The 13,211-nt window shown below is 47.8% G+C and overlaps 2 protein-coding genes across 2 annotated transcripts in view; one reads left to right on the forward strand and one right to left on the reverse strand.

The window, feature by feature from the left end:
• The first annotated feature begins 4,526 nt into the window (after positions 1-4,526).
• Positions 4,527-5,396, forward strand: LOC104983242 (vomeronasal type-1 receptor 4-like). Its single transcript, XM_010832682.1, has one exon. It carries the CDS (start codon positions 4,527-4,529, stop codon positions 5,394-5,396), a length of 870 nt encoding a protein of 289 aa, XP_010830984.1.
• Positions 5,397-6,796: 1,400 nt separating this feature from the next.
• LOC104983243 (NACHT, LRR and PYD domains-containing protein 13-like) overlaps positions 6,797-13,211 on the reverse strand; it is a gene marked incomplete at its 5' end in the record, with an annotated part of 7,719 nt that continues 1,304 nt past the window's right edge. The window contains 5 exons of the mRNA XM_010832684.1: positions 6,797-7,223; positions 9,336-9,506; positions 10,485-10,655; positions 11,441-11,611; positions 11,976-12,146. Coding sequence (XP_010830986.1) covers positions 7,100-7,223; positions 9,336-9,506; positions 10,485-10,655; positions 11,441-11,611; positions 11,976-12,146 — 808 coding nt within the window. The remainder of the gene's footprint in view (positions 7,224-9,335; positions 9,507-10,484; positions 10,656-11,440; positions 11,612-11,975; positions 12,147-13,211) is intronic.

Genomic DNA, 13,211 nt, shown 5'->3' on the forward strand with positions numbered 1-13,211 from the left:
GGGATGGGAGCTCCCACACTGGACGGCTCAGATCTGGACGCTTCCACCAGCTCAGCTAGAAAATCTGCTAAGTCATGGGTTTCACATATCAGAATCCAGGGTATTAGTAATTCTCTTTGTATCTTCATTACCTAGTCGAGGAATGGCACATAGTCGGTCCAAACCATCTCTGTGTGCTTGTGCCAAGCAACGTCCCCATGGTGAACAGTCATTCAGCATATTAAGATGATGTCCCAGCACACTGTCCCAGATGGCCAGGAATGTGCACATGTATAGAAGCAGCAGATGTCCTATCTACCTGGGTTATCTTGGAAAACCCATGTTTATGAAACGTGGATGTGTCTGCTGCCTTCATGCGCCAATTCTCCACAGAAGGAGAATCAGAGAGTGATGCAGAGAGTGCATGTGTTCCTTCTGCTCCGTGTTCCCTCGGGACAATGATCCCAGGCCTACCGCGCACCTAACGGAGCAGGTTTCAAGGATCCAAATACCAATTTAAATCTCCAACTAGAAATTGATCATTACAACGATCAACTTAAAGAATTTTAAAGTCTAATATTGTCCTAATAAATTAATCTTGCTAACCCCTGTCTGCACATCTAGGAATGCATGTGACCAGGCTCATGGACTAGAACACAGGGACAGGCTGGAAGTCCAATGAGAGGCTCAAGGAGGGGGCTCCATGGGTGACTTGAAACAAATGACAAAGTCCTGGCAGAGTCATGTGGCCAAGAGGGAGACCTGAGGATTCTGAGGAGGGAAACTCTGGCTTCAATGGGGGCATTTTCCAGATTAAACAGACCTGAGGCCAGAAATAGAAAGGGCTGTGGAACTTCAACTTAGGAGAAAGCCCATCCTCCAGATCCCATGCTGATGATCAGTGAGAACACACTTAAGACCATGAGGGAAAATGCCCAGCGGGAGACACAGTGAAGGGACCCCGGTGCTCTGAGTGTCCCTCCCCCAGCTATGACTTTCACTGTAAACTTGGGTTCTCCCACAGGGAACTCAGAAAACTCTCCCTGCCCTCTGCTCGGCTGCTCACGGGGACCTTCTCAGTAATTGCCAGGAGTTGTCACTAGTCCCCAGGCGTGGGTGAGGGTGACGAGCACTGGGCGTAAGATCTGCCCCCTCACTGGAGACGCCCCAGACTCTCCATGCAGAGTGTCACCTCCGCTCCAGATGACATGATAATGGCTCCTCTGTGGGGAGAGTGGGCCCAGGGACCCTGCCCCTATAACTGGGGCCCATCCTAACTGACACTTTCCTGCAGAGTGTGGAGCCGAGTGCAGGCAGGTAAATGCTCCCCTGTGTTCAGTCTCAGGGCAGGAAACAGGAGAGCTGGCTCTGCAGCAGGAGAGGAGTTTGGAGCTGAGACTATGCAGGATGCAGGCTGATCCTGCCTCACTCTGAGCATCCACACCCAGGGTCGCAAACAGTTGGACACGACTGAAGAGACTTGGCACACATGCAGGCAGCGTTGTTGCTCAAACCAGCGCAGCTGAGCACAGGCAACAGGACGCAGAGGTCACAGCTAACGGAAGAGATCCAATACGAGGTTAGGTTTGTTCTTCTGTGTTATGACTGGGGCCACGGCGAAATGTAGCTTTCTAGGAATGCCATGGAAGTTGCAGGTAATTGTAATTCAAAGCAGAGATAAGAATGCTAAGTCTTGTGTTTCCTCCCTCTGTTGTTGGAGACTCTGTGGAATAGCAGTAGCTGATGCTCACAGGATGTTGACTGTCCAGACACCGCGGGTAGAGAATCTATCAGTCAACAGGGTGAGCTGTGCTTGTCCTCAAACGACTCTCAGTGTATTGGAAGAGAAAGTGTTGGTTGCTCAGTCTCAGTCAACTCTTTGTAACCCCATGGACTGTAGCTCGCCAGGCTTCTCTGTCCATGGGATTCTCCAGGCAGGAAGAGTGAGTTGCTATTCCCTTCTCCAGGGGATCTTCCCGACCCAGGGACTGAACATGAGTCTCCTGCATTGCAGGCAGATTCTTTACCATCTGAGCCACCAGGGAAGCCCAAAGAGAGAGGTGGAGTAAAAACAAAAGCAAAAAAAGAAAAAGCATAGATTTAGTTTTTGTGGGGTTTTTTTTTTGAGTAAATGACATTTTATTATTCAAATTCTCTGGTGTCAATGTGCAACAGGAAAATCACTTCCTCCTCATAGACTGACTTGCATTTCAGCAGCAGCATCAGTGGGACGTGGGTATAGAAACAGTGGGATGTTACAGAAAGTTCATCTTCTTTCCAACAGAGCAAGAATTTCAGCTTCTTTCCCAAGGTAACATCTGTGTTTATGTAGTGATCTTAGCCACTTTTGCTTCTTCTAGTATCTTAACTTCTCTTTCAAGTTTTCTTTTTATTATTATTTTTTTAATTGGAGGCTAATTACAACATTGTAGTAGTTTTTGCCATACATTGACATGAATCAGCCATGGGTGTACATGCGTCCCCCATCCTGAGCCCCTGTCCCACCTCCCTCCCCATCCCATCTTGAGACTGAGATAGAGAATCAGAAATGGTCACTGAGGATTATCATCAGGCAACTGTGAGCAAGTCAAATCAAGTGGGCTGGAGTCTGAAGGAGCAAGACAGTTGAAGAAGTGGGAAGAAGGGAATTCCAGGAAAAAGGAAGGATGTGAATTGTTGTGATAAAAGGAAAATGTGTTTGTTTGTTTTTTTTTTTTTAAGGGAAGTAAATTCAGCTGGACTTAGGACAAGAAACGCTAGTAAGATGGGAAATGCCTTAGGTGCCTGACCTTGAATGTTATAACCATCCCTCACATTCCTACCGGGCGGAGAGTTTATCTTCTCAAAAAACCAACTCTCGTCTTTGCTGATCTTTTATTTGTCTGGTCTGTATTTCATTTACTTCTGCTCTGATTTCTGTTAATTCTTTCCTTCTGGTGAGCATTGGGCTTAGTATTTTTTTTCTTTTAGTTCCTGGATTGTTAGATTGTTCCTTAAAATCTTTCTTTTGGGATTTGCCTGGCAGTCCAGTGGTTAAGACTTCGCCTTCCAATGCAGGGGGTACGGGATCCATCCCTGGTCCTGGAGCTAAGGCATCCCACATACCTTGAGGTCAAAAAAACAAAACATAAAGACAGAAACAATTGTAACTAATTCAATAAAGACTTTAAGAATGGTCCACATCAAAAAAAAAAAATCTTAACAAAAAAGACTAGTTATCATATTCGTTTCCAAGTTTAGCAAGATTCTCATTTTTACAAAAATGAAAACTAATGAAGATGTAAAGCAATCTATCTGTGCCTTGGGTCTAACAACCCAAGTATTTTATTAGCTTTCGGGTGACACAGTTGACAAGCAAAAACTGTACTTATTGAAGGTGTACACCTGGATGTTTTGACTGAAATGTTTATTTTTACATATGGCTTGAGGCAAGCTGGAGACTGCTCTAGAAAAATCCCTGCACAGACAGACTTAGCAAGTCAAGACTTGCAAAATTATTGATTAAAATTCTTTGCAAACTAAGGTTATTTTCCATACCAAATAGATTACCTGAGGGACTTTCAGCAGCCTGTATAGTCAGAGTGCTACCAGTTTCACAGGGGTGTTTTATATACTATCACATGAATGTATAATTTAGATTTCTCCACAGTTGGAACTATGTTCCCTGAAAATTTTAATAACTTCTGTAACCCTGTAATATGTATATTATTCTGCCTTTCTGTTTAATTTTCTTCATGCATGATAACGGTAGGGAAGATGAAAATGAATTATAAATATAGTGCAGGCACTGACTCCATGGATGTGAGTTTGAGCGAACTCTGGGAGATGGTGAAGGACAGGAAAGCCTGGCATGCCGCAGTCCATGGGGTCAAAAAAGAGTCAGACACGACTGAAAAACTGAAGAACAACCGTGTATTTTTATTTTTGTCTCCTTTCACTTGTTTACCAACTACATGTTTATTAAATTTATTATTATGTGTCAATCATATATTTTTTACCAACACAGGCATGGCTTCTAAGCTCATGGGTTTTACATCTGTGTAGGGAGTCAGAATATAGAAGTAAATAGAAAGAAATAGAAAATAATAATGATAAAACGTGAAATAGGTGTCAATGGTGCACTTCTGCAGTTTCAGTCCCTCCTGTGTGATGGATGATGGTGTCTCTCTTTTCAGAATAGAAGGTCCAGGACCTGTACGATATGAGAGTCCCCATGTCTCCACTAGAAAATCCTGGTCTTCCTGCCAGGCCGCTCTGAAGCCCTCTCCACGTGTGCTCAGGAGGATGTGAGGAAGCAAAGGTGCCAGTTGCTCGGTCACGTCCGAGTCTTTGTGACCCTGTGGCCCACAGCCCACCAGCTTCCTCTGTCCGTGGGATTCTCCAGGCAAGAATACTGGAGTGGCTTGTCATTCCCCTCTGCAGGGCAGCTTCCCGACCCAGGGATCAAACCTGTGTGTCCTGCATTGCAGGCGGATTCTTTACTGTCTGAGCCACCAGAGAAATCCCCATTCAGAAAGATGCTCCCCCCACAGAAAGAATCAGGGGAAATGTTTCTGAAAGCCCTATTTCTGTTACAGGTTGGGAACGGGACTCTGGCTAACGTCATCCTCTTCTTCTGTAATGTCTCCCCAGTCTTGCTTGGCCACAAACAGAGACCCCCGCAGACGATTGTCACCCACGTGGCTGTGGCCAACTTCTTGGTTCTTCTCTCTGCTGGGGTTCCCCACACGATGGCAGCTTTTGTGTCAAGGAAGCCCCTGTCCAGTCTTGGGTGTAAGCTTGTGTATTACATACAGAGGGTGGCTCGCAGCACCACCCTGTGCTCCACCTGCATCCTGAGCACCTATCAGTCCTTCACTCTCACCCCCAGGACAGCGGCGTGGGTGATGCTCAGAGGAAGAGCCCCCAGGGTCACTGGTCCTTCCTGTTGGGTCTGCTGGATGCTCAGTCTATTCATGAATATCTGGATTCCTGTGAGCATCTCTGGTCCACAGGATGAGCACAACTATACTGATGCCCAAGGCAAGTGGTTCTGCTCACCCTCGGCTTCTAAAGCAGGCTGTGTCTACTTGTGGTCCACCTCGGATGCCGTGTTTCTTACCCTCATGGTCTGGTCCAGTGGCTCCATGGTGCTTCTCCTGCACAGACACCACCAGAGGGTGCAGTATATTCACACCACCACTGGACACCACAGATGCCCCCCAGAGACCAGAGCCGCCCACACCATCCTGATGCTGGTGGTCACCTTTGTCATCTTCTACCTGCTGAATTCTGTTTTCACTTTTTATATCAGGGCCCATGATGATTTTCGCCTGTGGTTAATGCAGGTCTCAGATGTCTTGACTTCATGTTTTCCCACCATTTCCCCCTTCCTGCTACTCCTTAGGGATCCTAGAACCCCCAAGTTCTGCTCCTGAATCTTGGCAAATAGCTGGGGAAACAATAGAAACAGTGACAGACTTTATTTTCGGGGGGGGGGGGGCTCCAAAATCACTGCAGATGGTGACTGCAGCCATGAAATTAAAAGACGCTTTCTCCTTGGAAGAAAAGCTATGACCAACCTAGACAGCATATTAAAAAGCAGAGACATTACTTTGCCAACAAAGGTCCTACTAGTCAAAGCTATGGTTTTTCCAGTAGTCATGTTTGGATGTGAGAGTTGGACTATAAATAAAGCTGAATGCTGAAGAATTGATGCTTTTGAACTATGGTGCTGGAGAAGACTCTTGAGACCCTTGGACTACAAGGAGATCCAAACAGTCCATCCTAAAGGAAATCAGTCCTGGATATTCATTGGAAGGACTGATGCTGAAGCTGAAACTCCAATACTTTGGCCACCTGATGCAAAGAACTGACTCCTTGGAAAAGAGCCTGGTGCTGGGAAAGATTGAAGGCAGGACGAGAAGGGGACGACAGAGGATGAGATGGTTGGGTGGCATTGCCGACTCAATGGACATGAGTTTGAGCAAACTCCAGGAGATAGTGAAGGATAATGTAGTAAACAACAGTAAAGGGAAGCCTGGCGTGCTGCAGTCCCTGGGGCTGCAAAGAGCTGGACGTGACTTAGCTACTGAAAAACATCAAAACCACGAAGGTGTTACAAATCATCAAGTTCAAAATAAAGTCTCCATCTGTGCCCTGCGACCACACGTAGCCTCTGCTTGTTGGAAAGGAGGATAAGAAAGAACCTTGGGTGTTTGGAAAAGAGAGAGAACATGAGCATTCTGTAAGTTCCTACCCTTCATATACAAAAGTTTATGCATGACACCATCAATGTCGCGTCACATCCTGTGTGCGATCCACGTTCCGTATTTCCAGGTTGGTGGATTACGCTTTAGATGGAAACACAGCCTGTGATCTTTCACAACAAGAAGCAAAGGCTGAAACTGGGCCTGTTTGCATATTAAGAACCAGTCTAACCCCACCTCCCCCCGGAGTGTGGGATGGACATGCAAACAGGGTTGTATTTAAAATGCAGAACCAATAAGGACCTACTGTAGACACAGGGAACTCTGCTCAGGGTTATGTGGCAGCCTGGACAGGAGGGAAGTTTGGGGGAGAATGCATACATGTGTATGTATAACTGAGTCCCCTTGCTGTCCACCTGAAACTGTCACAACATTGTTAATCAGCCATACTCCAATACAAAATAAAGTGTTAAAGAATAAATAAATAAATACAATTTGTAAAACAAAAAAGAATCAGTCAAGGTGTCCATTAGGCTAATTTCATCACAGTATTATAATTATGGAATCATAACTACGTCTATCCCACCTCTCAATCCATGAGAAATGAAGTTTTTTATTTCCTCAAGACATTTTTTTATATCCTTTGCTTTATTTAATCCTCTTAATGGCCCCAAGAATTTAAATTATTACACCAATGAGGGAAAAAAAAACACTTACAGGTGAACCCATGTAGGATCTTGGGCCAAATAGAGACTTGGGTTAGGATTCTGCAGACTGGGCATTTAACGTGCTGCCTGTCACAGACTGAAGGGGCATCCTGGAGGCGACGGCTCATTCGTCCCCACGAATGGAAATTCCTGAGCAACACACGCGTCAGGGAGGCTGTTCTCCCAGGACGGGCCGCGGTAAGCCTGTGGTGTTGCCTCCATGGGTCACCACCACCATCTCTCTTCAGGGTCATTAAAGTCCCACTGAGACTTGACTCTCAAAAAGCACCCCTTCTCATGTAGTTTCTCCAACTCGGCACTCACTACAGAGCACAGGTCTTTTTCGAGCCTGCAGAAACAGAGACAGAAGGAGAAGAGATGGAGACAGGATGAGATGCTAAGATGGGTGTCCCAGAGAAGCTAACTTTTACTGTCCCCTGGATCTCTCTCTACCTCCAGCTTCATGCAGAGATTCCAGGGCACTAGCACTCCTTTCCACAGAAAAGCAGAGCACAAAGGAAAGAGACAGGAAATCCCCAGGAAAGATGATGAAACAAACGTAAGGCGGGGTATTCCAATGAAAAGCACAACCACAGAGGGCCTACACAGCACAGAAAACCATACTCAACACTATAATAACCCACAAGGGAAAGGAATGCGAGTAGAAAAGAACAGATATAATAGACATGGAACGCATAACTGAATCGCTTGGCTTTACACCGGAAAGCGGCACCGTTATAAATCAGCCATACTTCCATTTTTAAAATGTATGACATAGCATCTGCAGAGACGCGGATGGACCTAGAGACTGTCAAACAGAGTGAAGTCAGTCAGCGGAAAACAAATGCCGTGTATTAATGCAAATACGTGGAATCTGAAAAATGCTGGTGTATACAACCTTATTTACAAAGCAGAAGTAGAGACCAGACATTGAGAACAAACACATAGATGTAAAGGACAGGGGGGTGAGAAGAACTGGGAGACTGGAACTGACACTTGTCCACTGTTGATACTATGCATAGAATCGTGACTAAGGAGAACCCTCCGTACAGCACAGGGAACCCTACTCAATACTCTGGGGCCTAAATGGGAAGGAAACGCAAAATCGAGGGGATGTAGGTAGCAGACGGCTGACGCCCTTTGCTGCATGGCAGAAACTAGCAACACTGTAAAGCAACTAGACCGCAATAAAAACTTTAATGTGTGTCTTAGTTCTGAAGTTGATAACATGAAATCCTCAGTGTACAGCTTTCGACCAACTTCTCAAAGTGGGCAAGGTTCCCTGGTACTGAAGACGATTCCTGCTAAAGCATGCTTAGTTTAACGTCTTTCTCAAAAAAATAAATAAGTAAAACCACAGCTTATCTTTCTGACCTCATCTCCAGGATATTAAACAAGGTGGGAAGTGTTCTAATCAAATGCTCTTCTTTCAAACGAACTCACAGTTGCCAGTGGCAAAAGAAATAGAGTTTGGGATGGACATGCACACACGGCTGTATTTAAAATGGGTAACAAGGCCCTACTGCAGACACAGGGAACTCTGCTCAGTGTCATGTGGCAGGCTGGATGGGAGGGGAGTTTGGGGGAGAACGGGTGTATATATATGGATGGCTGAGTCCCTCCGCTGTTCACCTGAAACTACCACAACATTGTTCATCGGCTGTACTCCAATACAAAACAAAAGTTTAAAAATTCAAATGCACTTGTTGTGATGCCCCCAAAGATCACACAGAGCTCGGTCCAACCTCGGGGCTCCGCACACATTCCTCTGACTTCCTCGGGGCACACGCTGCCCTTACCTGCAGTCACTGTCCGTCTTCCCCGCCTGCCACGTGGTTCGTCCCTCCAGCCTCGCCGGGACCCCCACAGACACGCCTTCCCTCACCACCCTGCTCTCCACCACAACCCGGAGCTTCCCTCCCAGCATTCACGCAGCTAACCCTGCTGTCACGGGTCTTGGATTTGTTATCTCCCAAAGACAAACACACACCAGCATGAAAAGGCCCAGGACCGTGTGTCACACCAACCACCACACCCCCGTGCTCGGCCCAAGGTCAGCACTGGGAAGGAAGTCGCTGAGTGAACATCTGAGTGAGACACGGCAGGCGCCAGAATGAGAAAAGTAGGGGACTCTCCCCAAAACACCATGTGCGTAGGACCGCGCCATCGTCTGGGGACCACAGGCACACATGGCTGGTTAATTCAGCCTAAAGACTAAAAAGTCAGCTTGTCCACTGCAGGAACCATGTTTCAAGTGTCCAGTACACACACGCCACTAGCGGCTCCTCTACTGGACAACGTGGATGCAGACCACCACACGTGACGCCGGAAGTTTTGCTGGCCCGAACCGCCCTAGGAAACTGAACGCCCTGGGAAACCGAACCGTGGGCTTGCTTTAGGACCTCGTCCCATTCGTCCGCATCCTGACAGCCGCTTCCCCGTGGAGGAGTCGGGGGATTACCCGAGTTTCCGCAGCTTGCACGTCAGCTTTCTCAAGGGCATCCACAGCCTGCTGACTCCGTCTGGCCCCAGGTTGTTTCCTAAAAGGTTCAGGTTCTCCAGGCTTTTACTGCTTCCGAGAACAGAGGACAGTGGCCGGCAGCAAGCAGCCGTCAAACTGCATTTCTCCAACCTAGGGGTGGTGGGACAGAAGCGTGAAAGATGGTCCTCCAAGATGGAGGAGTTACAGACAAAAGGGACACAGAATTTAGGGGGACACATACTGAAGGGCTTCCCAGGCGGCTCAGTGGTAAAGAATCCACCTGCCAAGGAGAGAGACACAAGAGACATGGGTTCAATCCCTGGGTGGGGAAGATCCCCTGGAGAAGGGAATGGCAACCCCCTCCAGTACTCTTGCCTGGAGAATCCCATGGACAGAGGACCCTGGCGGGCTACAGTCCACAGGGTCACAAAGAGCTGGACCCTGAAGACAGGCACACAGTACACATGCTACTGAAACAGACTTGCTAACACACACCAGACACTGTCCAAGTGTCGACAGGCAGCATTCAATCCATATACCAATCCTGCGAAAGGCAGGGGTTATCCTAAACCCCACCTGACAGGTGAGGAAACTGAAGTTTAGCCTGCCCGGATACGGAAGAAGTGGTTTCACTATAAAGTGGACGTGTTCATTTACAAGGCCCTTAAAAGGACAAAAATAACACGACCACCCCTCATTACACTTTTTCCATCCTATTTCTAGTTTTCAAATGCAAAAATCTGAAAATACTAGCTACTAGCAAGACTAAAGCAAAAGTGACAGGAGACTGACACACAAATCATAGATAACAGACCTATACACAGGTGGTAGATACACAGGTACCTGGATGGTAGATATTAACTGACACACAAATCATAGATAACAGACCTATACACAGGTGGTAGAACACAGGTACCTGGATGGTAGATGTTATAGATACAGAGAGATGGGAGAGGAGACAGAGGGATTACAGAATAAGTCTTTCAGGCAGAATGTAAACTACCACTGAATCTTGTTCAAAGGTTAATGGCAATTCTTTGTACCCCTTTTGCACCTTTTCTGTAAATTCAATGTATTACTAGAAGAAAAGGTAACCAAAAAAGAAAGAAAGAAAAAGCACTGACTCACCCAAGTGTCTGCAACACACAACTCGGACTTTTCAGGACGCTGCACAGCTCCTTCACCCCCTCGTCCTGAATGTCATTGTTCCCAACGTCCAGAATCTTCAGGTGACCATTGCGCTTGAGGGCGTGAGCAAGCTCGCGACAGCCCGCCACCGTGAGAGAACAGTGTGACAAGCTGCAAGATGAAAAAAAGAAAATACAAACTAGGGAAAAGCAACCCCTGAACCCTTGCTCTCTGCATGTTCCAGCCCACATTCTAAGGAAGAAAGCGACTCCAAAACCAGGCTTCTCCCGAGTCCTGGAAAGAGGAGGGTGCTGGTTAGGAGGTCTGAACACCTGGGCGCCCCATGTACCCGTGAACGGAAGAAAGCAAAAGGAACAGCCACGCGGCCCTCTCCCTGCCGACCCTCAGGCCACCGACAGGCTCATCTGTGTGCAGGACTTCTCTCTGCAACACTGACCCCCAGACTCATTCTTTTTCTTTTTTACTATCAAAGAATATCCCATCCTAAAGGAGATCAGTCCTGGGTGTTCACTGGAAGGACTAATGCTGAAGCTAAAGCTCCAATCCTTTGGCCACCTGATGTGAAAAACTGACTCATTTGAAAAGCCCCTGATGCTGGGAAAGATTGAAGGCAGGAGGAGAAGGGGACGGCAGAGGATGAGATGGTTGGATGGCATCACCGACTCAATGGACACGGGTTTGGGTGGACTCCAGGAGTTGGTGATGGACAGGGAGGCCTGGCGTGCTGCAGTTCATGGGGTCGCAAAGAGTCGGAGACGACTGAGCGACTGAACAACCACCACCACCAACACCCACCCACACATTCCCGCCTCCAACAAAACCAAGAGCCTGCTGGGGACTGGCCACCAGGCCCAGGACTCAGATCCCAGCTGACCTCAGGCCCGCGTGACACGACCCTCTCTCGGCCTCTGACCGCAGGAAGTGGTGGAACTCACTTCAGGCTCTGCAGGGCGCAGTCCGCACAGCCCAGGGCTGAGCTCAGAAGCTTCACTCCCCCGTCTCCCAGGCTGTTCCTCCTCAGGTTCAGATGCGTCAGGCTCCGGCTCCGGAGGAGGGCGTCCGACAGGTGCCTGCAGCTGGGCGTGCTGAGCCGGCAGCACCAGAGCCTGCGCTCCCAGAAGCACAGAGACGGGCATTCGGGACAGCAGCTCGGGGCAACGCCCGCCCGACCGCCCCTCCGGGGCCTCCCTGAGCCCTGTCCCGGACACACCCAGTACCTGCCCGTTACCCTCTCTCACCCCAGCCTGACGCATCGAGCACACCAAGGATGTGCCCGTCACTCATGGCTGGGTTAAAAAAAAATAAAAGCATCTTTTGTTTTGCTTTTTTGAGCTTTATACAAATGTGTTAGGTCACTCCAGTCGTGTCCGACTCTTTGTGACCCCATGGACTGTAGCCCACCAGGCTCTTCTGTCCCAGGGGCCCCCCCACAGAGGGTCCGCCCCAGACACTGAGCCAGGAGGGACTCACTCCAGTCTCTGCAGGACACACTCAGGCCGAGTCAGGGAGCCACACAGCAGCTGCACACCCTCATCTCCGAGCGGGTTCAGTCCCAGGCACAGTCGAGTCAGGTGGGGGGTGCTGGTGAGAAGTGAGGCCAAGTCCTCACAGGCGGCTGCTGACAGGTTCCCCTTCTCCAGCCTGCAGAGGGGGAGACACCAGGTGAGCCATACCCCGGCTCCCTTTCTGCTCCCCAACTCTCTGCCCGGGGCCCAAGGCTGTGCAAAGATCAAGTCAGGTAAAGGAGAGAAGTACCAAGGAGAGTGAGGTGGCGAAGGTAACACTTCTCTACCACATGACATTCCTCATATGTGAAATCTAAATCTCACAAATGATCTCATGGAACAGAAGGAGGCTCACAAAACTGTATAAATCTTAATTATGTCGAATTGGTTCATAATGCTTTTCAAGTCTGCTACATTCTTCTGCTTCTCTGTACATTCACTCTAATTCCTGAGAGTTTGAAATTGAAACTCCAACTAAAAATCTTCATTTATTTACTTAAACAACTGTAATATATAATGGAACTGTATGTAACTTTGTTCTGTGTTTTCCAAACCTGTTTATATTTTCATAATTTAAAAATTAAAAAAGATAAAATATGTATCAAAAAAATTTTTAATTTAAAAGGAAACTCACAGACTCAGAGAATGAACTTATAGTTTCCAGGGCGGGAGGATGGGGGAAGGGATGGTTAGGGAGTTTGGGATGGACATGAGCACACAGCTGTATTTAACATGGAGCACCAACAAGGACCTGCTGTAAGCACAGGGAACTCTGCTCCATGTGGCAGCCTGGATGGGACGGGACTTTGGGGGAGAACGGATGCATATATATGTTTGGCTGAGTCTCTTTGGTCTTCACTTGAAACTAACACAACATTGTTTGCTAATCAGCTATGCTACTGCTGCTGCTAAGTCACTTCAGTCGTGTCCAACTCTGTGCGACCCCATAGACGGCAGCCCACCAGGCTCCCCTGGTGGGAATCCCCTGGGATTCTCCAGGCAAGAATACTGGAGTGGGTTGCCATTTCCTTCTCCAATGCATGAAAGCAAAAAGTGAAAATGAAGTTGCTCAGTCATGCCCGACTCTTAGCAACCCCATGGACTGCAGCCTACCAGGCTCCCCGTCCATGGAGTTTTCCAGGCAAGAGTACTGGAGTGACCCCAATACAAAATAAAACATTAAAAAAAAAAAGATTTCTCC

The sequence above is a fragment of the Bison bison genome, unplaced genomic scaffold (assembly GCF_000754665.1).
Source record: "Bison bison bison isolate TAMUID 2011002044 unplaced genomic scaffold, Bison_UMD1.0 scf7180017862132, whole genome shotgun sequence".
NCBI lineage: Eukaryota > Metazoa > Chordata > Mammalia > Artiodactyla > Bovidae > Bison > Bison bison.